This window comes from Corticium candelabrum, chromosome 11 (assembly GCF_963422355.1).
Source record: "Corticium candelabrum chromosome 11, ooCorCand1.1, whole genome shotgun sequence".
Taxonomy (NCBI): Eukaryota; Metazoa; Porifera; class Homoscleromorpha; order Homosclerophorida; family Plakinidae; genus Corticium; species Corticium candelabrum.
The window spans coordinates 4346113-4373085 of NC_085095.1; the positions used below are offsets into that span (position 1 = coordinate 4346113).

Genomic DNA, 26973 nt, shown 5'->3' on the forward strand with positions numbered 1-26973 from the left:
GAAAGATCCTTCCCAGTCCCATTCGAACGAAAGAATCCCAGTAAAAAGATGAACAGGACCAAATTGAAGTCATATGCTGTTTTAACTTTTTCAAACAAATTCAGCGACCAGCGCCAATCTACATGCAACGCTAATCTACATACAAATACCGTCTGCGAAGTACTGCAAGCATCCGGTTATATTGCTGACAATAAACACAAGATCTCACTGCTCGTTCTACGTTTCCGTCAATTCTTGACCACCAAATATATCTCCGTGCAAAGGCCTTAGCTTTTAAAATGCCTGGGTGGCCTTCATGTAATACCTCAAACATTGTTGGTCTTGCTTTCAACGGAATTGCCACCCTATGACACCACATAACGAATTCGTTAAGCACTGACAACTCATGCCTGCAATGCAAATAAGACTTGAACTCGTCCTAGTTACAGTATTCCGTCTTCTCTAAAGCCTGCCTGTGGACATCCTGACATTATCCATTTCCATACCACTTCTAACCACAGGTCCTTTCCTGTCTGGGCCTTTACTTAATGAGCTAACACTGTTGATGTGTAGATAGTTGTGCTATGGCCAAGACAATCTCTCCATCCGTATCGTCCTCGGTTGCCCCATGTTTCAGTAGCAACCACTCATGGGATCTGCATTACTGTTTTTGAGCCTTTTCGTCATAGTAAAACGATATTTGTATTCTGCCAGCTTGAAGACGTAACGCTGAATCAACTAGATGCCATTCCCGGGATTGCTCTTCCTTCCTGAAACAGCCACAGCAGAGATTTGTGTTCTGTCAGTAAAGTAAAACATTGGCCAAATATCTACTTGTGAAATTGTTCCACCCCAAATACCGATGAGAAGGCTTCTTCTGTCTATTTGTGAATACCTTTTCTTTGTGTTGTTCTAAGATCGAGAGGCAAAAGCTAATGAACAATGCATACAATTTGGCCACTTATGTGACAGAACAGCACTCAAACCATATAGTGAAGCTTTACAGGTCAATATAATCTCGAGGTTACGGTCATAGCAAGCCAACACCTGATGCGATAACTAGGCATTCTTGGCTTTTGAAATGCCTTTTTGTTGCTGATGACCCCAGTTCCATTTTACTCTCTGTTTCAGCAGCTGATACAGTGGTTCCAACATAGGAGACAGTCATCAGACTGGGGCTCCAACCCATCCGGGGACTATACTAAATCACCAGCCTAAGTACGGTACACTCTGGGCCAACTATCATCTCCTACCAGATGATGAGTGGCATTTCCAAGCACAGTACATAAGAGGCTAATGCGGGTGAAACAGCTGCCGTTCATGTTGCGTTTATTCTAAAGTTGTGTTATTAACCATTTACTAAGTTAGTAGTGCACCCGCCAACCTTTAATTATGGCGAGTGACTGCAAAAATTCTGCTAACCTGTTGCTAGGGATTCTTACGTACGACTTAAACGCTGAAATCTACCACCTTCCAAGGGCTTTGATTATGGAATCGTCCAACCCTCTTTGCCTTCGCTGTTGGACTGCGACAATGCGAAAGCTGTGGCCTGTAATGCCTGTGCAGTTACGTCCAGCTTCTGTGAGTGACACATTCAACGCCCTCTTCCACAACTAGCTTAAGTCTTGAAAGAAATTCGACATCAGCAGGGACCGTGTCCAAGAAGTTCAGTGAGCAACCAAACCCGACTGGATCTGTGGTTGGCACACTGCTGACAGGTAGCTTTTGATAGTTTTGTGACAGACCTCCGGCTAGGTGTGAAAGAAACAGACAAAAGAGATGCTCAGATGTAGAAGGAGGGGTGAAAGGAAAATGATTGCAGAATTTTAGATACCTCGCTTGACCCGAAGCGTATGCTTTTCTGGTAAAACTCTGTTAAGCCTGAAACAAAGAAACAACAAGCTGACGTCTCCAGGTGTCGGAGCTCCTGTTTAGATGGGTAGACAACAGCAGCTCCAGAAATTTTATGAAATGGCCTCTGGCTGCTCGTTGAGCTGCAACGACAGACATTGGTTGTTATGCATACTCTCTTGACACGGCGTCTGCCGATGCGTTAGAGACACCTGGTATGTGCTACGAGATCCAGGTAAAAAAGTAAAGGGCTGCTACAAAGTGCAACACTCTCAGCAATTGCATGACGATCTTATCTCGGATAGACGATTTAGCGAGAGCCGACACTACAGTCTGATTGTCATATCGAAACAGCACTATTTTTCCGTGCATATGTTTTCACCGTGTAGCGCTTATTAGTAGAATTGGTACCAGTTCTTTCGATGCAATGCTGATGTCCTCCCATTCGTGACCATTTCCATTGAAACCAGTTGCACCGCCAATGGGCCAATGGCTCCACATCCCCAACGAGCCTAATGAGTCCTACGCAATTTGGAGCGAGTGGGCAAAGTGGTAAGAGTGCTTTTTCTGTTACAGCTTCCGAGAAATGCGTCCCACCACTGAAGATCCGCACGCACCTCCCTTCTAATACGCACCGGTAATGCAATTGCTTGAAGGTACCCGCAAGATCGATTAGCCGACACAGAAGCACTCAACTTGCTTTCACAACTGAAGTTGCGTGGTGCAACGTACCAATCAGAGAGCAGCTGACGTTTCGTGCAGGCATTAGCCATTTTGCAATCGTGGATTGTACTTTTTGCAGCTTAACGGCTGGTAAGCTGATGATCCCATCCTGTGAGTCGAGCTGCAAACCCCAAAATGTCAAGCACGTAGTGGGGCAATCGAGCTTGTGTGTAGCTACTGGCACGCCTAGTTCATTGCATATGTTCAATGCTTTTGCAAGATTTTTATCGAATTCCAATTCTTGTGGACGTCCGAAAAATAGAAAATTGTCCAAATAATGTATGCCGGTTATTTTGCCTTGACAGGACATCATCCACATTAGCTAATTTGCTACACAGCAGAAAATACCTTGGGGCCAAACGCAAGTAAGAAGGTAAAGCTCGTTCGAGGTACACCTTTCCTTTCCACAATATTCCCAAGAGATGAAGATCGTCTGAGTGAATGGGGATAAGCTGTTATGCACTTTGTATATCAAGCTTTGCTATAATGGCGATGGATGATAAATCTAAAATTAGGCACCATCAACCTGGTTGGTGAGATTTTGGAATTACTGCCATAGGGCTGACGTAAGCCTCAGCTGTTCTACGCTCGTCAAGACACGAGATATATACGTGCTTCCGCGCATTCCTTTTGCAAGTGCAGTGTAACTGTCCATGAACGAGGCGTTTGCTTTGCCGATTTTATGTTCCTGCGGGATCTTCTTGCTTTTGCTTTGTTGTAATCATAAAAAATTCGGAATCCAAGAGACGAACAACTTACAATGTATCTAGCAAAAACTGTTTCCTGGGGGTTGTCCGGCGCTTTACGCCACGCGTCTACCACCAACGGGTACGTCCAAACCGTCTCCAAATGACGAGACAGCACCGTCTAAGGCTAGCAGATCTTCGGTGTAACGGTAGCGCGATCCTTGTACGTTGCTCTTCCCTTGAGTATTTTTGCAATCGTGATAAGAGTTGAAAGAGGAGCATGGCAAACCAGCACTGTCGGCTACCACGGACAAATTGAGAAATGCATCAGGTAAATTAATGACATTTAAGGCACGGTTAACAAGCAAGTGCGATTTCGAAACAGCATTATGGAGGTGTTATTTTATGTCAAGCACGGAAGGGGATCGAATTTGCTTGGCATGGACTGGATAAAGAAGACGGGGCTTCTTAATGCTTGTGCTGAATTTTTGAAGTCATTGAAGTGTGAAGTTCAACCGTCAGTATTATTATCAGAAGGAACAAAACTCACAGATTTACAAGAAGTATTGGAAGAAAACTCCGAGATTTTTCAAGATGATCTGGGACAATGTGATATCCGAGTGGGAATTCAGTTGCAACCTGATGCAGAACTCAAGATTTGGCCGTCTCGTAGACCACCTATCCATTTACGCAAAGCAATTGAAGCAGAATTGCAGCGACTTGTGGAAAGAGAAGTTTTGGAGCCTGTCGAGACTGCGAGATGTGCATTTCCAACAGTAAACGTTGTCAAGGCATCAGGTGCTGTGAGGATATGCGGGGATTTTAAGCCCCTCAATCGATTTCTACTGGTTGACCAACAACCTATTCCATTGGCAACAGATCTATTCCGCACTCTTGCGGGTGGTAAGAAATTTACGAGAATAGACTTATCGGATGCTTATCATCAGTTGTGTCTGGACAAAGAAAGTCAGGAAATTCTAGTAATCAATACGCACAAGGGTCTCTACAAGTACTTACGTCTACCATTTGGTATTAGTTCAGCCCCAGCACTGTTTCAAAGGATTATGTCTAACGTATTAGATGGTTTACCAAGGGTTGCCAGTTTTGCTGATGATATAGCTTTAACCGGTGACAATGATCAAGATCATCTTCAGAATTTATCAGCAGTATTACAGCGACTGAAACAGCATGGACTTCGAGCAAACAAAAGTAAATGTGCATTCCTTCAACCTTCAGTGGAATATTTGGGTCATGTCATAGATAGTAACGGAGTTAGAGCATCTGACAGTAAGCTCAAAGCTGTCCAAGCTATACCAAGTCCTAAAAACCAGACAGAACTTCGATCATTTTTGGGTCTTGTGAACTATTTCCGCCAGTTTTATCCTATGATGGCAGACGCAACGGTGCCGCTCAACCAGCTTCTACAAAAGGATACTCCTTGGATTTGGTCTGCACGAGCTAAGTCGGCATTTGAACGATTAAAGAAAAGGCTTAAATCATTACCAGTTGTCACTAATTACGATGAAAAACTGCCGGTAGGCCTATCATGTGATGCCAGCTGTAAAGGGATAGGCGCATGTTTATTTCATTTTGACCAAGATGGTGCAGAACGTGTGATTGCTTATGCATCTAAATGTCTAACTACTGCAGAAATGAATTACTCACAAATTGAAAAAGGGCTATCTATAGTTTTTGGAGTTCAAAAATTTCGTCACTTTCTATTAGGAAGGAAATTTGTGCTGAGAACGGATCACCGGCCTTTACTGACTATTTTCAATGCAACAAAGGTTACACCACCAACCAGGACCAGTAGCCGATTGACGCGGTGGGCTCTGCAGTTGTCGCAGTATGATTATCAGATAGAGTACAAGAACTCAAGAGATCACGGCAACGCGGATGCCCTATCACGTTTACCAATAGGAACGGATGTAAAATTTGACGAGGGTAACAAAGAAAAGAAGGAAGCAGAAAAGTATGTTGCTGAATTAGAAAAGCAGTTCATCAAAGATGGACCTATATATTACCACCAGTTACAAAAGTATACGTCTAGTGACTCTATTCTACGGCAAGTTATACATTACATTCACAACGGTTGGCCGTCACGGATACAGGACTCAGAAATAAGATCTTTTGTCACGTGTAAGCACGAACTGTCAGTAGTGGAGGGTTGCATTCTGAAGCACAATGAAGGAGTACGCATGGTATTACCGAAGGCAATTCGACCACAACTTCTTCAGCAACTGCATCGTGCGCATGTTGGAACTGACAGGATGAAGCAGTTGGCTCGTCGCTACATTTGGTGGCCAAACATAAATGCAGATATTGACAGGATTACGAAATGTTGTGAGGCTTGTACCTTGTACAGGAACAAGCCTCCTGTCGTTCCACTTCATCCATGGGAATTTCCTCTTCACCCTTGGTCTAGGGTACATATAGATTATGCCGGTCCGTTTTTTGGTTTCATGTGGCTAATAATTGTGGATGCTTACTCAAAGTGGCCTGAAGTTGTTAAACTTCATGTAGGTTCAACTTCAGCAAAGCAGACAGTCTGGGCACTTAGAAAGATATTTGCAAGATTTGGAGTTCCCCGGCAAGTGGTTACAGACAATGGCCGACGAATTTAAAACATTTTGCAATCAGCGGGGAATTCTTCATTCTCGAATTCCTGCCTATCACCCAAGTAGTAATGGGCAGGCAGAGCGGTTTGTTCAGACATTTAAGCGAGGTATTAAGAAAGGAATGGAGGAAGAAGGAGCTCAGTTAGAGGATGTGGTGGATACATTTCTGGCGGTATATCGTAATACATCTCATCATACGACAGGAGAATGTCCTGCAGTAAGTCTTATGGGTCGTCCTCTTTGATGTGTCTTAGACTTACTACAACCATATGATGGGAATCATTCAGACCAGCAGTTACAGGACAAAGTTAGATTATCGCAAGAGAAACAGAAGAAGAACTATGACAAGAAAGCTCGTCATAGAAAGTCATTGGTACTTGGAGATGCTGTGTTAGTGAGACAACCGGACAGGCAAGGAAAGGAAATTTGGAGACCAGCTACAATAGTATCTGTGCTTGGAACACGATATTATGAAGTTCTAATTACGGACAGCGGCACAAGAAGGAAAGTACACATGAATCAGCTGCTTCATCGAAGTGTAGGCAAACTCCCTGTGGAAGATATGGCAAGATCAAAACACACAGAAGTGACATCTTATGAGAATTCAGACACCGATGATGATGACGTCAGCGGAAGACAGAGGTATCTAGATCACGAAGAACCATGTGCACCAAATCATGAAGAACCACCACAATTACGGAAGAGCAACAGAGAAACCAAAGGAAGACCACCAAAAAGATTTGGTGACTGGTATTAACTTTACTATATAGTATATAGTCATGTACTTGAAAAGGGAAGAATAATGTAGTATGTAAATAGATATCCGGGACGGTGAGATTAATATAAAAGTCAGTCAGTCGTTTACCGGTATTAAAGCAGGTTGCAACTTCCTTGAGTTGTTACAAGATTGTTTGTCTAATAGCGCAAATTCTTAGCACTCCAAGAGACAACGCAAACAATTCTGTGACTCTATAGTTTAACATAAAACTTTACCATTCACACTAAGAATCGCCCTTTCCCAAACTATCATCGATCTCCATTCATAGTTTATAGTTTTTTTCCAAGGTCTTCTTCCCAACGGGTTTGCATAGACTGGCTCCTTCAGATAAATCCATTATCTCAAAATTTATAACCTGTTACTGCCAACACATAGAACCAACTTTATGAAGAGAACTTTTCACTATAGAGGAAGTCAACTTTGGAACAACTTGCCCAAACATACACTACTTTATTGCCCTTCAAAAAGAACCTTAAAACTCTTTTGCTCTTAAACTAACTTAGTTTTAGTTTATGTTTGTCCATGTAGTATTTAGTATGTGTTATCTGGGAATTATGGTAGATCAATCTTTTGATTGAATAGTCTCCCTAATAAAACTAAACTAAACTAAGCAGCATCACAAAGGCCAGCATGCATAGCTACTGACTGCATTTCCGTTCCAATACGTTTGGTATGACGGCATGCCCTGCTGTAGACGAAAACACACCTGATCTCTTTTGCAAGTCTTTAGCAATATGAAACAAACCAACAAAGGGTGGGTTTCCCTAAAGACATAATTAGTTAAGTTGTCTAATGACATAAAGAGTCACTGGGCATCCTTTTGCTTTAAGGAGACAACATCATGTGATACCGCCCCGTTGCTACTCTGGCATGGAAGGACCACCAAAAGGGAAAGAAGGCCTAGTGTGTCGAGGCTACACAGGACACCGATAAAGATGAATATGCCAAAATTAAATATTATAATTACAATGTTTTTTAAATTAAATCCCCCAAAGCGCTAAACCGCTATTAGCATATTACGCTCCCTCTTGTCAATCAAAAATTCCCCCTGGTTTTTTCTCCAAAGTGCTAAACCACAGACAACACCCTATTTACACATTTCTATAGCTCAGGTGAGCTATTTGCATTCACAAGACTGGTTGGGGAAACTAAATTTGCTCCAACTTGACTCTACATTGTTCAGCTCTCTCCCCAATTCGTCAAGTGCTGGTCTCCAGTCAAAACACCAGTCTTCAGTCCATCCATCTGTCACGTGGCTCTGTTTTTCAGTTACCCAATCACAATTCCCACCAGCCCCTCCCACTCAAGTGATTTGTGACAGTTGTTGTTATTGGAACGCTAAAACAACTACAGTGTCACGATATGACCTTTGCTACACGCAGTGTTGTCGTGTTCATTATGAATTTTGATAGCCCACCAAAGACAGTATAAACACCTCTTTAACCAAACAGAATGTGGTGGGAAATCCATACAAAGCATTTCCCCAGACTCTTTCTCGTCAGCAGAATGTAGGCAGGAAGGGTCTGGCTACGCGAGACTACTAAAGCTGTGCAGTTCTCCGGAGTGTTCCTTTAATCCTACCAATACTGTATCACATTACAATCACAAGATATATGTCATACAAGCACAGTTGCAGTCAGCTGTTCATTTCCAGAAAATATGATGTCCCTTTCAACTATCAGTCGTGAGAATCGATACTGTAGTTCTCTCTCTCTTTCTGACTGTCGAGTGACCGCTTCATTTAGAGACTACAAATAGAATGTATACACTACACTGAGAATGTTAAAAAGACATCACTGCAGACCTCTAATCGTCTCGGAATTGACTGCAACTCCTGAATTCTAAGAGCTTCAAAAGTTTTCATTTCAACAAATGTTTGCTCCACCTGGTCATGGATGTCTGCCATCTGTTTTGACAAGCCAAGTGCACGTGCCTAATAACAATAATACCACTATCTTATTAACATATTGACATACATGCGCATGACACCATGCATGCCCTTGTACACACATGTCAACATGCATAACGCACCCTAGGCTCGAGTGTTCTGCCGATCATCTCTCTCCCCCTTGCAGAGGAGAAAAAACTGGCTGGAGACATTTGCCACTCAAAGGAAACCGCCGACACTATCGTACAATCAGGATTTTACACATTTGTTAGTGTTTGTGCATGCATGTGCATTCACAATAATTGCTGATAGCAATGCCCGTCAATATTGGCTCTCTGCTAATGCATTTATAACTAACTGAGTAGTCAATTGCTTTTACCGTCTGATATCACATTTTGTTGTAGAGGACAATTTTGAATCGACTGTACACAGGTCTGGGAGGCCAAGGCTACATTTTGTTAGCGTGTGAGCTACACCTGCAAGTCATCTTCTCCTTTGTCTTACTTGAACGAATAGGCAGTGCGTGAAAACAACTTCTAGTCGCTCAGGGTGTCGTACGGTTGCATGCATTGAACAAGTGCATCTACAAAGCGTGGTATTTTCACTGAAAGCATGGCAACGTGCAGAGATATGATTTGCATAAGTTGTGGTCGAAATTTGGTTGGCCGATCTCTGTGGTAAGCTTTAAGCCCAGCGTTTTTAGAACGAGTGACAGACAACAAGAAGAGCTGGAAAGAGTCGGCCTGTTGTTTGTAGACTTGGATGGCATGTGTCAAGACTGCAGGCACTTGAGTCAGAGCGAAATTACATTAGCTAAGAGCCAATAGCGACGTGCATCCTGATCGAAGATGCACAAACATTGAAGGGCACTCTACTTGGAGGATACAGAGTCGACGATTTGTTTGAGTGGTGAATGTCTCCAATCGGGCTTTCTCCTCGACGGGATGCTGCAAACTCGAGCCTGACTTCACCCCTCCTTCACCACCCCCCTCCCCCCGGACATTGCAAGTGTTTATGCATCATCTTGTGAAAGGACTGGTTTCTGCATGAGCAAGCAAACACACACACACACACACACACACACACACACACACACACACACACACACACACACACACACACACACACACACACACACAAACCTTGACCTCCAAGACCTATGTAACGCCAATTAAAATCGACCTCCACGGGTCTGGGATGCTGCTGCTTGTTCTCAATATATTGCGGTTGGTCCTAGAACCACCATTAGTGTTCAGTGTCACAAATGCATACCTTTCCAACATTACATTGTAATACATGCCATGCTAGAATGTCGTGTCGCATTGCACTGTATGAGGTACCCTTGTTTGTGTTTGCTGTAGCTACCGTTTTGTCATTGTGTAAAAGGTCTGCATGTTGTATCTCTAGTTAACATATATGGGATGCTAGATAAGAAACACTTTCTTTTACTAATGAAGTCACAGATGCAATTGGCATGTGTCTTAGTCTGTTGTGTACTACATGTGATCATGAAGTCGTTCAGCATGCAGCTGGTTTGACACGTATGCCGCACCGTATGTTGAATTTGTTGTTGAGGAGTTACTTGAAGCACAGCTCTGGGATTCAAAGGAGTCGTTACTGCTGTCGACAGGTGCACAATACAAGCCACAAGGTGTAGGGATGTGATGTTGTGTAAAGTGCACTATAAGTCATCGTTTGTGTACAGAATTCCCTGATATACAGCATATTACAACCACGCCATGCATGTCTTTGTTGTCCTTGTATTACACCTGTAATTGAAAGGTATGCACTTATGAAACTGAACACTGATGATGGTCATGGGACCAACCATAATATATTAAAAAAGGGAGAACCATTTCAGACCTGTGGAGGCCGATTTTAATTGGTGCTACACGGTCTGTAGGCCGAGGCTACACACACATACACACACACATGCACACACACACACACACACACACACACACACACAACACAGACTGTTGACATATTGACAAACTGACAGACATACTAAAGCATACTTAAAGATACTATGACAAAGCAAACATCAATACAGCCAATTGAGACATCAAAAACAAACACAAGAGCAGTTGTCCACAAAAAAAGCAAACCCAAAGACTGAATACATAGCTGCACACGCTCCAGTAGAAATGCTTGCATTTGGCAAGTAAATAATAAAATTTACTCGGCAAACAAATTGTGAGCCTCGCAGTCCTACACATATGTTTGTAGAATGAAGCGTTGTCTGCTAGTGGTGAGCAAGCTAGCAGCATGGAGTAGGCAGTCACTGTCTCCTGTCACCTCCACAGGTCTTAGGTCTCTTGATCCACATATCACCAGGGTACAGTACACCATCAACACTGCACAACTACTCTGTTTGTGTTGACCTTGCGCTAGGAAGTGACTAATGATACAGCTGTATTTGTTTACCACACTCAGATGTTAAGTGATATCCCATTAACTGTACATTTAGAGGTCATATTACAATACAAAGATGTTAGGTAACAGTAGGAAAAGTCGCAGGTTATCAAGATAAAACAGAACAAGAAGAGGAGTCAGAAATACCAAGCAACTACTTACGAAACAAGAGCGACTGTGTGTTGATGTCAAGGCAGCAAACTGTTTAGTGACCTTGCTAATTGGCTACTTCCTCTATTAGCTGCAGTCTTGTTGTAAGACCATACCTTCTTAATGAGTCAAAACCCTAATGAGTCAAAACCCTAACGACTCTTGATATGCAAGAGCTTTATCAAATCACCTGTAATACATACCTCTTTGTTACCTTAACTATAAAAAATCCAGGAACTGCGGTTTTGAACGATACCAAGATCGTCACTGTCCACCCTATTGCACAGAAGTTATTACAGATTTTCAAAGCGCAAAGTCAACGAGAACAGAGAGTACTTACAGGCAACTACACATGTGTAATGTTTATACAGCTGCCACTCTCCCTGCCCATGGAATTAATTAGACTCACATGTTTAGGACACGTACCAATTATCTAACATTGGTTAGCTGGCCTGCCACAAGCTTCACAGTGTGTCATTAATCTTTAATTGACATGTTCCACAGTGTCCATGGGTTAATTGGGCTTATTAACTTGGTGTCAATTAATTTTACTATTGTTTTACAAACCTAAAGCTGCTGTCAGGTACCAACACAACACTTTTCAATATGAAAACCATCTCACAAAATTCACTCGCACCAGACCAATAAAATCAATGATCTAGTGGCCAGTTCAAAAAAATCACTCGCCAATGGGAGTGATTTACTAGCACTATGCAGCCCTGTGACTAAACAATTTTCAAATCAAATTCGTTCGTAGTCATTTCATAGTCATTGACCCTAGGCGTTGTGAGGGTTATAGTAGTTGTCACACTGGAAGTGGGGACCGACCAACTCGACAAAAATACTGACTCGACGGAAACTACCAAGTAAACAACTTTGGAATGTATAGCATGCGTTCACTGTTATTGCTCGTGTAATCCTGACATATGTATGGTTGTTGGAGCTTGTCCGCTAGTCTAAGCCGAGTCACGCACAACGTTCCAATTTTGATTACTGATCATGACTTTCGACTGTACCTTCAAGGTCATAGCAAATGGAGAGTGAAAAGAGAATGAGTGAACCTGCGACAAAGCGCCACACCAAAGTGATTTACTGTTTGATGATAAGACTGCCTGTTCTTTCTCAACCACCTGTATAAATAGGTGTGACTCAGCCATCTGTATAAACAAGTGTTGGGATGCTTGTGTCTAGTGATGTGCATGTGGTGTTAATTTGTGCATGCTTGCACGTAGGTGCTTGCCAGTACATCTGTGCAGCAACTGTTTGGTGTTGTTGTGATTGGAGTACGTACCTGTGCTTCGTTCTGGAGGCTAAAATCAATTGTTGGGTGTTGTAGGAACACACGCATAGGTAAGTTTCCTGCTTTGCAGTGCATTTGGAAGCACATTGCTAATTCTACTGTACAACCAAAGTACCCAGAACTGAAAGGGTCAATTTCTCGGTGCCTAGGGTTCAGCACTGTAGTGCTCCCTTTCATTTCAAATTTGCGTTATGTCAATTCAAATTGTACTTTGTCAGTTCCAGTTCATACTTTGTCATTTCAAATTGGCCTTATGTCAAATAGATTCATTCACAGACATTTCAAATTGGTCATTTGTCATTTCAAATTCATTCACAGTCATTTCAAAGCTGTCATTAGTCATTTCAAATTTGCTGTGTCATGCTAATTATGGTGTAACAGACACAGATCCAGAGATGGTGCACGTGCACCCCTAACCCAATGAGCGTGTCTTGAGGAATTTCTATACAAATTCTATAAAAAAGATTCTAGAGAATATATGAAGACGTAGATAGGACTTTCCACTAGCTGCAGCATTTCAGGGACAACATGTCAGGACAGTGACCGATGGTTCAAATATGCAGCTAAAAAAGTTCATGCAGCTGTATACCCGTGTGCCATCCTTATCTCGTCATTGTGGTATGCAAAAGAACCACGTAAATGTTCTAACAGACACAATGGAAGAGTACTCTACAAGAACTATTGTCGTTCTGTTTCCGGATCACTTCCTTGGTCAAATAATCTAAGTGTTTACACTCAAATGTTGTTGGGATGTCATGATTTCTTTGTTTGTGCATGGCGCAGGAAAAGATTTTATGAAACGCAGAAAAAGTCAGTGCTTGGACTAACCCTTGTCCTGCCATAGCTAAGTGTACAGATACCTTTCGGAAACAAGCGGAAGAGCTTGGAGCGTTTTACCAAGAGGATCTGCCTATAGTCCTCCAACTTTGGACGAGGAGCTGGGATGTTGGAACGTTTAATGCCAGGCTTTTCAAATAGAAAACTTACCCTCAAATTCGCAAAAAGCTCTAGCAGTAGGCACAGATAAACAGTACTTTCCAATAATAAATACACTTTTGAGAATTACTTGTATGCACACATACAGTAACCATGCACTATTTGTGAGCGGAGTATGAGTGCATGAACTACGACAACTTAAAACTCACCTGCCATGGGACAGAAAGGACGTAATGGTCGTGCCTAGATACGCTTTCACTACGACATAAAACAGACTACAAAAACATCCCTGAAGGATTGAATTTATCCGTATACTAGATTCAGATGGCTAATTATATATAATTGGCAGCTTAGTGCGTAGTGCCGTTTCATAACTACCGAGGTTATGTAGGATCCTTGTGTTAATATTCCTATTATTCTTTTGATATAGATCGTACACACCATCTTGAAGCTCTGGGTCCGTGCCTGGTGTATCTTCATGTTAATTGCACTGTTCTACATTTTGGTTGTGTGTTCTCGAAAGTGTTCCTTCATGGAGATGAGTGCCTCGTACACTATGACAACATGATCGACGACAGCGTCCATTGCCTTCAATGCCAAAGAATCACACCAAACACCGATCCTCTCGAAAGTTGCCGAATGGAAATAGATTATATGAAAGGTCAGTCGCTAGACGATCTGAAAGTAGCAGGCGGTTTCTACCGTGCTTGGAGCAACGGAAACAGCAGAAAAACCATTTCTGGGAATGCGATTGCATCAGTAAGGCTCAAGTGATCCGATGAGGGGCAAAAAATGCTCCACTTGGTGGACAAAATTTTTGAACAGCCCATGAAACGTTCTTACCGTACATCTGTCAGGTTTGCTCTGAGACAGCGCCAACACAAATACCCAACTTGGTTAGCATGGATTTCCCAATAGCTAGCGAAGGTGGAGTCAGTAGCGCACTACACTGCACACTAGACGCTGCACTAGACGCAGCACAGTTCTCTGGAGTGCTCCTCTAAGTTATCGAGAAAACCCTTGGCATAGTTTACTATACTAGTCGTGAAGGCAGTCTCAAGAAGACAGACTTTCTGGAATGGATAAAATTTCTTGCTGACAACTGTCAAATATAACCAAGCAAATTGTGGAGACCCACAATGGCATTCTAGTAATTCGACTTGGTCTGTACAATCCAGCTTTGAATAGAATTGACGATGTTGATCAGTGGTAAAGAGATCCATTAAGTTAAGAAACAGTTGTCTAAACGTCAATCAGAACCAATCGACACTCCACAAGGCAAAACACATGTAGCTAGCACATAAACGCCAAAATATGAATGACATTGCTAAAGAAGCAGTTGAATCAACTTTAGATCCACTTCTAGTTGTCTGTTGCCTTAGTCATTGTCAAAGACACTGACAAACCATTATAGACAAAGGCAAATTGACATGAGATGACTTAATTAACTTAGTGTTCTGTTTTTACTGTAATGCTAACATATCGTTTGTGTGATGCAGTGTATTTGCTCAGCTCAGTACAGTGTACATATGTCAATTTCAATCTATTGTGGTCAATCAGTAAAATGGCAATTGCGTGCAATTGATATACGTACTTGTATGCCTCAGTAGCCAATTTGAAATGCTTAAATTAATAACAGATTTGAAATGACTAACATAATGCCAATTGGAAATGACAAAGTTAACTTGAACGGACAAACGAATGAATTTGAACTCCACCCACCATTTTTACTAAGGTATAAAACACCTAATGTTGATTATGTTAATGGTGTAATGTAGAGATGATGCATTGCTCAGTCTGTACGAGTGAATTCATGAAAGATGTCACAGCACGCCCTACATCTTTCTCACTACTTCAAAATATTTTTGTACTTGTTTCCATTTTTGAAATTCTTTAATTAATTAAAAAAGTAAAAAAAGATATTGAAACCACAGGATAACTGCCGTCAGATCAATAATGGTGTATGTAAGCATGTGCAGTATGCAATTGGCAAGATGGACATTGAGGGTAGAAATTGACACACTCTCTGTGTAGCGCTCAGTGTAGGAGACGTATAGGTTGGATTTGGTGCAAATGCAATCAGAACTTTGACAGAAACACAAATGCTAGAAGAGTAGCAAGAAGTCTTCGATTGCTGAAAGTGTTGTGGAGGGCGACAACACGTGCATTTTACACGGGAGGGGTGTGGGTGTGGAGTCAAATATACTGGAAAGTGTAGTGTTTGCATCATCGAGAAATTTAAGTGGGGGTCGGATTTTTACACCAAAGCACAGAGATTTGGTGTAAAAATCCGCTTTGTAGCATAAACGGTTGATACTGATACCCACTCTCACAGAAGAACTGAACAATAACTCAACCCTACATACCAATGCTAACGCATTGTGGTGATATGAACAGACATATACGGAGTTCTTCCCAAGACGTTTGTGGCATAGCACAGTGCTACGCCTTTTGAGATGAGCAATGAGCCTCAACATTTCCGTATTTCTTAACCTGGTCCTACTGTCTTCGTGCAACCTGGCAGGTTTCATGAAGGACATTCAATATAGGCAAAACCTTTACAAACAATAACATACTGTTGATTCAATTACTGACACAGCAAAGCCTGCCTGCACTAATGTGTATAAAAGATTGCAGTTGCAGAGTAGTCTGATTTCCAACATGTCAAGAAAATTAAAATTTTGCCTCCTCATGCTGTAGAAAGGCAATGCAAGATGCTGCTATGAGTTGAATAAAAGAGGGTATCAGTTTGCTCTCAGATCAAGACATTAAAAACAAACTAACTTAATTTAAGAGCCTATATTGCTAATCTCAAGAAAATTAATTAGACAAGGTAAAATGATAGCTCTGCACCAGATACTTTATAGGCAAGTCATCAATGAGGCCACTCCAACAAATACAGTAGTTTCTGGTAGCCGCCCTAATGATTTTGTCTCCGATTAAGAAAACTATTATTCTGCATACACAGTACAATCACTGGATACTATCCTATCTGTTTAGAGCACTGCAATTCCAAAGAAAGAGTGAAGAAGTATTTACTTCAATTTGCTGTACTTGTTTATAGTTTGTACGGATGGAAACAGTAAAGTCAAATAATGTTAGTAGATTGTCTTCAGAGTTAATGCCATTAAAACTATTTGTTAGGCTTGCGTAAAGATAATAATAACCGCCCGTGTCAAATTTGAAGTACTGCAAATACATTTCTTGGAGTGGCCTGAAGATGAGACTGATCATAAGATGGGATACACAAGCCACGAGACTACTGACAAAGCTCCTCCACCCAAGCAATCTCATCATAGACAGACTGCATAGATTTGATCAACCCATGTAGATTGAAAAGTTTCCTTCCGGACAATGGGATGAGACTGCAAGGTCGCAAGGTGCAATGTGCAAACTGTGCAGGACGTGTATGAGATCATCAGTTTGAAGTTGGTGATACAGCATCTATAACGTGGTCATGGTTAATGTAGGCATGGTTTTAGGAAAGGACATTTGCACTGCACTTCCGAAATCTGCAAAGGACAACCCTGTCTATCTCCTAAAGCACCAGTTAGTACACATCTCACAACTACGCACCTAACTTCAGACATACACCAAACCAACCAACCTGGTAACCTCCCATGAGCACTTTCAGTTTCTTCTCCATCTTAGCCGCACGTTTGGCATCCTTCATCATGTGCCCTCGATTTCTCTATACCAAGCAAATACATCGAAAATTGGCAAAAAATTAATACTACACAACACATCACTAACATCAAGTTTTTTTTCAAGAGACTCCAACCGGTCCTTCTTGCTTGCCATAGCAGCACGTGTGATACGATTCTGACTTGGAATGAACATCACCTGATAATGTTCAAACCAACACTGACACAATGACATTATTAAAGGTAGGAACAAAAAACCTGATCATAACATTCGTCCCACACAGTGCTGTACGCTTCAAGTGATAAGTCTCCATGTTCCATGCCATTCTTGACAACAGTCATTTCTTCAGCTAACAAGTTTCTTGCCTGACACAACAAATCCATTGTAATATTAGGATTACCATCAGTTGTCCTCGACTGGGTTAACAAAACCATGCAAGGCGAAAAACAAAGAAAATGAAATCAAGAAGACAAAAATAGATGCATACACACATCCCTAATAGCACATAAGTCAAAGAAACAGCTAACTGTACAGACTGACTGATTCAAGAACACATGCATACAGACCAACAGCTCCCCACCCAATCATTACCACCTCTTGCATTTCTTCATCTGCAATCTTAGACAGTGGATTTGCCTCCAACTCTCCCCGAAGACTAGCAATTGATGCTTTTCCTTTCTTACCAGCTTGGTCTGCAGTTGGATGATTAACAGCATCATTACACAACATTCGCAGCATTTCGTGCTTCACCATATCTTCAGCCTACAGAAAGGCATACACAAACTCATTAACACTCAGGTGTTGCCATAAGAACTCAAGCAGTCCACCAGCAAATACAAACTCCACCATCCTTAAAAGTGTTGTCATGATAGAGATTTACTGATAAACCAGTAACAAATAAGTTTTATGCGGCCTATCACCGATACAGTAGCCTATTTACCACAGTAAGTACCCATATTCCTCAACAATCATGTTTCCTAACAGCAAATAAAGGCCCACAGTCGTTTCTTCATAGTTCAAGCACATAGTCACCATTGTCTAAGTAAAATCAATCAAGCAGTTAGTCTTTTTCAGGAGCAATAAAGTTTTCTGTTTTGGAGTGTGTCTAGCAATTAAAAAGTGTCTCTCTGATGGCACACCGGATGCTTCAGATAATAATTGCTCTGTGCAGTTGCAGCTGGAAAATAATAGATATCGGTTTCTGCACTGCCAGTCAAGAGTTTCAGCTGTAAAATTTGACCAATGGTTTGGCAAGATATGTATCAATTTCATGTCTTGCTACCCCAGTTTCGTCAGTACTTGCTCCAGCTCTAAACTTCACTCCTTAATCATTTCTTGAAAGCACTGCATGAGACCTGACATCTTTGCACAAGCCATGTAACTGTCCCAGCACATGTCGCCTGTTACACCCATATCACCCTTGCATCCTCATAACACCTGTCACCCTCATGGCATGAGTCACCCACACATCACAATACACAAGAAGTTACCACACCATGAGCTGGACCTCAACCTGTGAATATCACTGGAACTTCTTTTTCATCAGTTGGCACGAGGAGCTGGTTTCACTTCAAACTTCATATACTTTAAATTACAGTGTTATGATTGAAGATTAAACTGAAACAACATATACCAATAAAACTAACAGTCCAGCACCCATACCCAACCATAGTATCCAAACTCAACCATTATTGGTATAACAGTAAAAGCATGCTGCACATGCAGATATAGAAACGTGCACAAAGTTTTACGACTGCCGTACTGGAAAGCCATTCAGGGAAAGACACACTCACAGATGATAGTTCATCAAGCTACACAGTGAGCAGTTATGAACCTATCTTCTGCTTTCCAAATAACTATATCAATGAGGTAGGACATTTAATGATAGCAGTACAGTGAAAGCAAACATTGTTAACTTCCATATAGTCCATCAGCCAAAGTCTCTCCTGTCAATTACATCGCCAATCTGTAGTGTACGGCAACTGCAAAATGCGTAATACTGATTAAAGATCCCAGCTATAAAACTGACAAAGCTTGCACCTGTTAACCAGATATCTTCATAACTTTAATGGCACATCACAGACACTCAAATTGTAAAATGCGCTTCGTAGCAACGATCTGCTCTCCATTGCATAGTAGCAACGATCTGCTCTCCATTGCATAGTAGCAACCAATCAGCATTCACTATGATCACACGTGACTTAAAAGCGTTGCTAGATGTTGACACGGGAGAGTGCACTGAATGAATTTGATCAGAGGTCTGTGGTGCATAATGGCAAAACAACTGTTTTCTTCAATAACTCTCCTTTATTTTGTTAAAAGAAATTAAGTCAGATTATTTTATGCCTTATCCCCAAATTTCAAGATCCGATGTGTTGTAGACTTAGAGTAATCCTTACTGGAAAAAGAAAAATTTAATTTAGCCACACCCCATATATTGACAAGAGCTTTTCTCACTTTGTAGAGTAGATTTGCAAAAACTGAAAGCACTCCTACGTAGATCAAGTCTAACCCTTTTCATTATGCAATTTTAGAAAAGATTTACCTTTGTTTAAGGCCATTTCTAGTGGTTTCCGTGCCCACAAACCCGGGCAATGCCTGCATACAGGGTAATACTGTACCGTGTACACCATCAATTTAAAAGAAATTCTGCGCTTCTACTGATATGAATTGTGAGCCTGCCATTTGTCATGCTCTAATTTTTCAAAGTATCTTCTCTGCTGATACTACACAACGTTAGCAATTATTATGATTATGAGTGAATGACCTTTTGTAAGTCACTGAGTGGCTGCTCTGTTGTTGGCCGAACAATATTTCTGTTCAATTCTGATGGGCGAGGAAGGTGTCTTTGTACAGATTGAGATTGACGTTTTCTCTCAGCTTCAGCTATACAAGCAAACATTAACAGAGTCAATTTACTCATTACACAAACAAAGGAAGCGTGTTTCCACAAGCTCACTGTGTAGAGTTTGACAATTTAGCAAGCTGCCTAAGACAAACTAACATGCAAAGCATGACACACTCGTTTAGAGTTAATCATATAGCCTAACAGAAATATAAAGTGACCATGCAGCTGCTGTGCACAGATGTTTGCAGTGCGATCACTGTGAAGACACAGATTCACAGGTCGTTCGAGCTGAACAAGATATGCTGGATAATGGTGACAGCGACGACGACTAAACAGTTTGAAGCAATCTTGTATTGTACTGTTTAAAAAGTTGGCTCTGCATGTGTCGTACCCTCATACATTTAACTAAGCTTATCTCTAGGTAACCATGTGTCCCTACTACGTAGCTACGTACTAGCAAGTAACATATCCTAGTTAATTAACTTGTTTCTAATGTAGTAAGGCACAATAAAACCGCCACTGTCGAGTATGATTAAAAAATATAGCCACTCACAGGCAAAAATCGAAAACTACTTTAAATTTTTATATGATAGCTATAAAGCAGTGATTTTCCTACAATACATTTGATGCGTCCTGGGATGCAGCATTTGAGGAAGTTGGGACGCAGATTTCAGAGAGCGGGATGCAGATTTCAGAGAGCAGGATGCATCCTTTTATGTGCATTCTTGTCTAATATAAAAAAACCACTCAACTGCTAAACCCTCGCTGCAAGCCTACCACACCAAGTGTGCTCATTAGACGACTGATTATCTACGAGCTGCTCTACTATATGTCAAAAGGATTTAGCTGTTGGTCAGTTGATCCTACAAGATAATTGGATAGTGACCATCCCTCCCCCATTCCATCAGAACATATTTTGATATGCAAAGGTTATCCTTTGGTTTCCTTTGCAGGAAGGGCTGGCTTAGATAACCTAAACTTAAATAAATAATTAATAAAAGAGAGCCAGACGTGCTGCTAGCCATTCAACTTCACACTTTCAAACGCCTCGTTTCCATATACCTGTGTAAGATATAGATAGATATATTATAATCATACTACAGTGATGACAGGCAAACAGATGGAGTTCATGTATACAAATGAGAAACCAAAACGCAAATGCCTACAGCAGGAACTCAACAGTACACCACAGTACACCGTGTCGATGAATTTGGTGTTTTTCGTGAGCTGAAAGGTTAGGGTTAGCACAACACATCACCAACTTTGGCCACGCCTTGTGGGACAAAGTTAAATATGCACAATAGATAAGGACGCATGTTTGAAAGGGTTAGGAAATCCCTGTAAAGGTGCACATACGAGAAAAAATAATTTTAGATTTATAAAAGCAAGCTTTCTAAAAGAAACTTATGCCGTAATGTGCCTCCAGTTTATCGCATCCGGTTTTGAGCAGTAGATTCAGGGCATGTACATATGACGTAAAAGTGAGATGGCGAGCTAGCATAAAACATTTTGATGACTAGCTCAGGCAGTGATTGTGACAGAGCAAGCAACTCTAGTGATGAAGACAGCGATGATATCAAGAAAGATTTGCACAATCATACTCTTCACGAGGTACGATCGTTAGCGGGCAAAACACTATTGTTTACGGCAATGTCAGCATCCGGAATCGTTGGTGCATGACGGTTTGAATGGTCTGTGTGCGTACAACCTTCATTATCGTATGAAGTAGATACTGGTGATGTGGAGAATGGCTCGGAAGACGACGAAAGTCAGGGTTGTCCCCAGGATTTTTGTAAGGCATGGCAGAAATTCTCATGACCACGCCCCTGCATAATTTTTAACTTAACGCATTTTAATCTAGAAGCCAATCAAACTTGCTTGACAGTCTTATTACAGATAGTATATATAGACCTGTCTATATACCCAGTGTTCTACTGATGTGTACCAAACCTAAAACTTATTTTGTTCTCATTTGTTGCAACGCTTTCGGACAATTGCTACCGGGAATCAGATGCCATTACCTGTTAAAAGAAAAGAAAACACCTTTTAAAGTTTACAACAGTACGCTTTTTTACCGCTACACTTGTCAAATCTGTCAAAGCAGCATTCGATAGACATGACCATACTAACGATCCTGGATGCAACGTGTCACCATCCCTGACACTGACGCTAAGGGCTTGCCTTACAATAAGGGCTGCGTAAATTGCTCCGTCTTTTCCAGTTCGTCGGCGCAGTTTCTTCGAAGATCACTAACCGTTGCCACTTGCAAACATTTTTCGGTTGCAGCCAATGCCACTTTCAAGGCACGAAAGAGGCAGTTGCCATTGCCACTGACATGAACGGGAATTAACTCTGATGGAGCATCATGGGGAAGTAGACTAGCCTCGCCCCAGAAACAGTGTGGATTGCAGCCCCGGATGCGCTTCCGTCACCACTATGTCTGGTATGGTACTGCCCCTTGCAGTCAGCGTTAATCATGTCCCTAGGGACATGATTAGTGTCAGTTACAAGTGTACTTTGTCGGCGTAGTAGATTGCAGGTAACGACTGTCGTGTGGGATCTTCGCTAATTAGTGTGCAGTACGTAAGCAGCAGTCCAATGCATTGCAGTAGAGGCATATGACGCATTGCAGCTTCAACTGAGAACCTGTGTATGCGTTCAAAGGCGTATGATGCACTGCAAGTGCCATTTCTGATCTGACATTTCACCGCTACGCTAATCTCTTACTAACGCTTGACAGCGACCTAAAATCACATACTTACTCCCGCCCAAAAAGACGGTACCATACCAAACTTAGTGGTGATGGAAGCGCATCCGGGGCTGCAATCCACACTGTGTCTGGGGCGAGGCTAGAAGTAGACTGGCAGCTACGTTGTCTTTCAGTAATGGAGCACTCATTTTCGCAAAACTAATCTAGCGTGTGCACATTCTCAGACTTACCACAATCATTGTGCTAAAAAGAGGAGGGGTTTTAGGTAAAGGATTAGTATGACTCACACATTGCAGTATATCACAACTTGGAATACGCGTCAAACTAAAAAGTCCGTTAAAGCCTGTGAGAAATTTTCAGAGCTCAAGCAATAGATATTTGATTCGCATAATCAGTCAAGAACACGTGATTGGGAGGGGCAACATATCTACAGACTGCTACCTACTCCGCTACAATGACATGCCTTAGATTCGCCTAGATGCTCCCAACAAAATAGCAACAAGAATCAAGCTTGGGGTGCATTTCTTTTGCCTCTTCTGCTCTTCTGGAAGAGGCCAGAAGAGTCGCGCGACCTTTTCTGGTCGTTTCTTTTGCTTCTCCCCCTTCTTCTAAAGTGTTAGAAGAGTCACGAGACTTCTTCTGGCCGAAAGGCGGAAGAGGCAGAAGAGAAGAGGTCTCGTGACTTGTGAGACATGTGCATTAAAAACGCTCGTATTGATGGAGCCGTACGAGCGGCCTTCACTTCCATTGCTTTGGAAACCAAGTGGTCTTCCAGCAATATCAAGTCCCACAACTACAGCTGCTGCTAGTGGGTGTTCTCCAAGGACCCCTTTTGAGGCACCAGAAACGGAGACAACGGTTGTAGAAGTCGCCTCTTCAAGTAGAGATCCAATTTCTTTAGTGAAAACCTTATTTTGCTAATTAATTTCACAACTAGAGTACGTCTGTACTCTAAAACTATTAATGCGCATGCTCAGCTCTTCTAGATCCTCTTCTGGTCATTTCTTTGGCTTGGCTCTTCTGATCAGACTGCGCATGATCGACCTCTTCTGTTCTCTTCTGACACCTCTATTCCAGAAGAGCAGAAGAGGCAAAAGAAAAGCACCCCAGTTGTGCTAGTCATTGTTATATTTTTTGGTCTCTATGGAGAACCTTGTCGCAGTTCTGACAAGTCTTCCTCATTTATTTCTATTGTTAACCTGTTCATTGTTAGTTCTCTAAAGCTGTCTAATATTCTGCAGTAGCTACACCCCAAATTAAAAATGTTTAGTGATGCTAGAGGGGAAACTGCAGTTGCTAACGACGTAACTGTGGGCGGTGCATGACAACCACTGTTGCTTTTTGAGTACTTGTATTGCAATCAAGTTCATACCATATGGTAGTTATTCCCCAAATTGGTCTTACCATCACACCAAACATCCCAGGCCCTCTAGGCAAAGAACTAAAATAATATGGAAAGAATTAGTTGCTTGCCTCAAACAACTTTGCAAATTTTTAAAATACAAAGTTCGTTGTCTTCATAGCTACACTAGAGAACAGTAGACTCAAAGAACAACTGTTATAGAAACAGCTAATTAAATTAGTGTATGGTGATTCTAAAAGAATGCAGTTAAACATTTACCTTATCTGCTTATGTCAAAACGAGGCGGGTCTAGGACGGCGCTTTATACATCACAATGCGGAACTTGTCAGTTTTGGGGTTAAATAATCATAACTACATTACATGTACCCCCATCTCTATTTACCGGTTGTCTCCACCTGCTATCGGTACACACTTGTACGTGCTCAGAATCCTCAGATCTACAAATTTTCCCATACCGCGCAAAATGTGTGAACGGACTGTAGAGTAGTCACTGCCTACTCAGTAAAGCATGGCGGGCCAGTACCAAGCGGGAGCCAAGGCACGGCGGAGCGCCATGCCTTTTGTATGCTGGGGACAAACCTGAAAGTGAAGCCGTAGAATAGGTGGAGCTGTCTGTCTAACTTCGAATCTGTCACTAGGGAGATGCCATTGCCCATAGCACCTGAAGACGAGCAAATCAAATGACTACTTGATTTATCATGGTATTAAACAGTTAATGATGATAATACAAGTCATGTAGTGGAATTTTGTTTAGGTGTACAAATACCTGTACAAAATTGTACACTGTAGTTGTGATTGCTGACCTTTGGTCATCATAGTGGGTGTTGTCAGGACATACTTAAAAGTAATTGACAAAATTACATCACTGAACACCCAGGATTCTCTGGCGTCTGCGTAGATGTGTGGGTCTTGCAGACTGCATAACAGCAGGACTATGACACTGCATGAAACTGATCCTCCTCCCATTCATGACTACCACAATGCTGACTTCAACATTGGATTTCTGTGCTGCACAGGAGATATACAGATATACTTCTTACCATCAATTAGCAAGATGGTGTACTGGCTGTCATGCCTCTTGTTAGCAGTTAGAAGATTGTGTACCACCATAGAAATTGTTCAGCGGCTCAATAGTTTTAATCAATTCAATTCATCACTACATGTACACTTCTGTAAAGTCTAAATACAACCTATTCTCTTCCTTTCACGTCCTTTGTATACCAGTTTCTCGGCGCCCGGTAGCCTAGACTGAATTGCTCACATAATCCACGCTCATCTTCAACGCAGTCTGCTCCGATAAAACGACTACATAATACGAAAGAATCAGTCGGGGCTTCCCAGCTATCTCTCATTTGTCTGACTTGCTCCGCCCACTTTCGTCTTTGTTAAGAGCCTCACACCTTCTTTCACCGCATTATAGGACCCAGCTGCCACACATTGTCTGAATATTCTTACCGCGGCATACACTCGAGTCTTGTGCATTACCTATTTGCTTTGCACTAACGCGACATCCATTCTCACTTTTACGTCATATGTACAAGCCCCAAATCTACTGCTTGAAACTGGATGCGATAATCCGGAAGCACATTATGGTGTAATTTTCTTAGAGAAACCTTGCTTTTAAAATCTAAAATTATTTTTTCGGGTATGTACACCTTTAGAACTATCATATAAAGAAATTTAAAACAATTTTCGATTCTTGAATGTCAGTGGCCCTTTAAAGGAGCATTCCGGAGATACGATAAGCTGCTGGCTCCGTTTTCACTTGCTAATGGGAAATCCATACTAACCAAGTTGGCTATCTGGGTGCTATCACAGAGCAAACCCGACAGATGTATGTTAAGAACGTTTCATAACTGACGGGGCTGTTCCAAGAATCTCGTCTGCCAAGTGAAGGGTTTTTGCATGCAATCAGATCACATGAGCCTTACGGACACAATCACGTTCCCAAAAATGGCCTCTGTTGTTTCTGTCGCTCCAAGGACAGTGGAAACCGTCATGCTACTTTCAGACTGTCTAAAGACTGACCATCTTTTCGTGCAATTTATTTCCGTCCGGCAACATTCGAGAGAATAGGCGTTTTGTGAGATTCTTGGCACTGAAGATAATGGACACTGTCGTCGATCGTGTTCTAACAGTTTACAAGGCACTCATTCCTACGCAGGAATGGTTTCCATGAACTCCATCGATCACCCGACCTCGCTATTTTGGCTGCACACTATGTTGTGCTGTTCTCCGGAGTGTTCCTTTAAGTTGCGAATTGCATCTAGAATGAGAGAAGCCAATGCGCCTAGCAAGACACCATTTCTACATCTGGGACATTTCTCTCTTGTTCTTGGCTTTCCTTGTGTTTCTGGACACTTGTGGGTGCTTAGCAACGTTCTTAGGTTGAAGGTAGTTGTGTAACAGATGTAATCTGAGTGCGAGAGGTATGTCTAAGCTAGCGAAAAAACCTTGTCTAGCGTCGCCTCGTGCCAAAATTTACGAAGAAAAAAAACAGGAGAACCTGGTTGGCATGATTTCTTTTGTGGCAATTGGCTACGTAGCAAGGAGCAATTTAACTGTAGACTCTCTTTTCTCTGACCTTATATCTTTTGCAGACTTAGATTATTGAAGTTTGCGTGAGAGTGACGGTACTGCATGTACTTTCTTCATTTTCTTTAAATCGACCCAATTTTAACGTCGCAAACAAGTGCAAATCTACTTGAGAAAGTAATCTCTTAGATGTGATGGAACTACAAATTTGCAGGGCGTGGGGTGCAATGTGACTTGTCGCTTTTTGCGGCATTGGCCAACGTACCATACGTCTCTCTTATATGGTTTCAGAAGCACAGAGTGGTTGCTATGCTGGACACTGGAGCAGATTTTAGCTTGGTAGCAGCAGAAAGACTGTTGGAAGCTGCATTGACCAAGATGGAAACAGTGGAAGTGGAGGGCTGTCAAGGAGCTGGAGGAGACATGATCAGAATAAAAGGTCAGTTAATTGGTGGTCCCTATGATTCTGGGAATGCATTTCCTGAGTCGACTAGAAAAGGTCACATTAGATTTTAATCGTTCAAAGTTAGTTACATGAGATAGGGAAG

The 26973-nt window shown here is 41.8% G+C and overlaps 2 protein-coding genes across 2 annotated transcripts; one reads left to right on the top strand and one right to left on the bottom strand.

Moving 5' to 3' along the window:
* The first annotated feature begins 3628 nt into the window (after positions 1-3628).
* LOC134187148 (uncharacterized protein K02A2.6-like) lies at positions 3629-6434 on the top strand. The gene has a single exon (XM_062655265.1). The coding sequence runs from the start codon at positions 3629-3631 to the stop codon at positions 5861-5863; it is 2235 nt and encodes a 744-aa protein (XP_062511249.1). The 3' UTR covers positions 5864-6434.
* Positions 6435-8201: 1767 nt separating this feature from the next.
* On the bottom strand, positions 8202-24343 carry LOC134187150 (cell division cycle 5-related protein-like). The gene is made up of 10 exons (XM_062655266.1): positions 24273-24343; positions 20855-20879; positions 19929-19968; positions 19737-19855; positions 17564-17731; positions 17227-17334; positions 17078-17167; positions 16932-17015; positions 8440-8568; positions 8202-8383 (listed from the first exon to the last, which is right to left on the bottom strand). Exons 1-10 carry the CDS (start codon positions 24341-24343, stop codon positions 8252-8254), a joined length of 966 nt encoding a protein of 321 aa, XP_062511250.1. The 3' UTR covers positions 8202-8251.
* Positions 24344-26973: the final 2630 nt, after the last annotated feature.

Bases quoted from the DNA above. Each gene is read 5' to 3' on its own strand.
- LOC134187148 (XM_062655265.1), top strand. From the start codon at position 3,629: ATGGAGGTGTTATTTTATGTCAAGCACGGAAGGGGATCGAATTTGCTT.
- LOC134187150 (XM_062655266.1), bottom strand. From the start codon at position 24,343: ATGGGAAAATTTGTAGATCTGAGGATTCTGAGCACGTACAAGTGTGTA. The intron at 19,969-20,854 runs GTGTGAAGTTGA...TTTGCATGTTAG, and splicing joins TGGAAACGAGGCGTTTGAAA to TTTGTCTTAGGCAGCTTGCT. The intron at 19,856-19,928 runs GTGAGCTTGTGG...TTGCTTGTATAG, and splicing joins AAATTGTCAAACTCTACACA to CTGAAGCTGAGAGAAAACGT.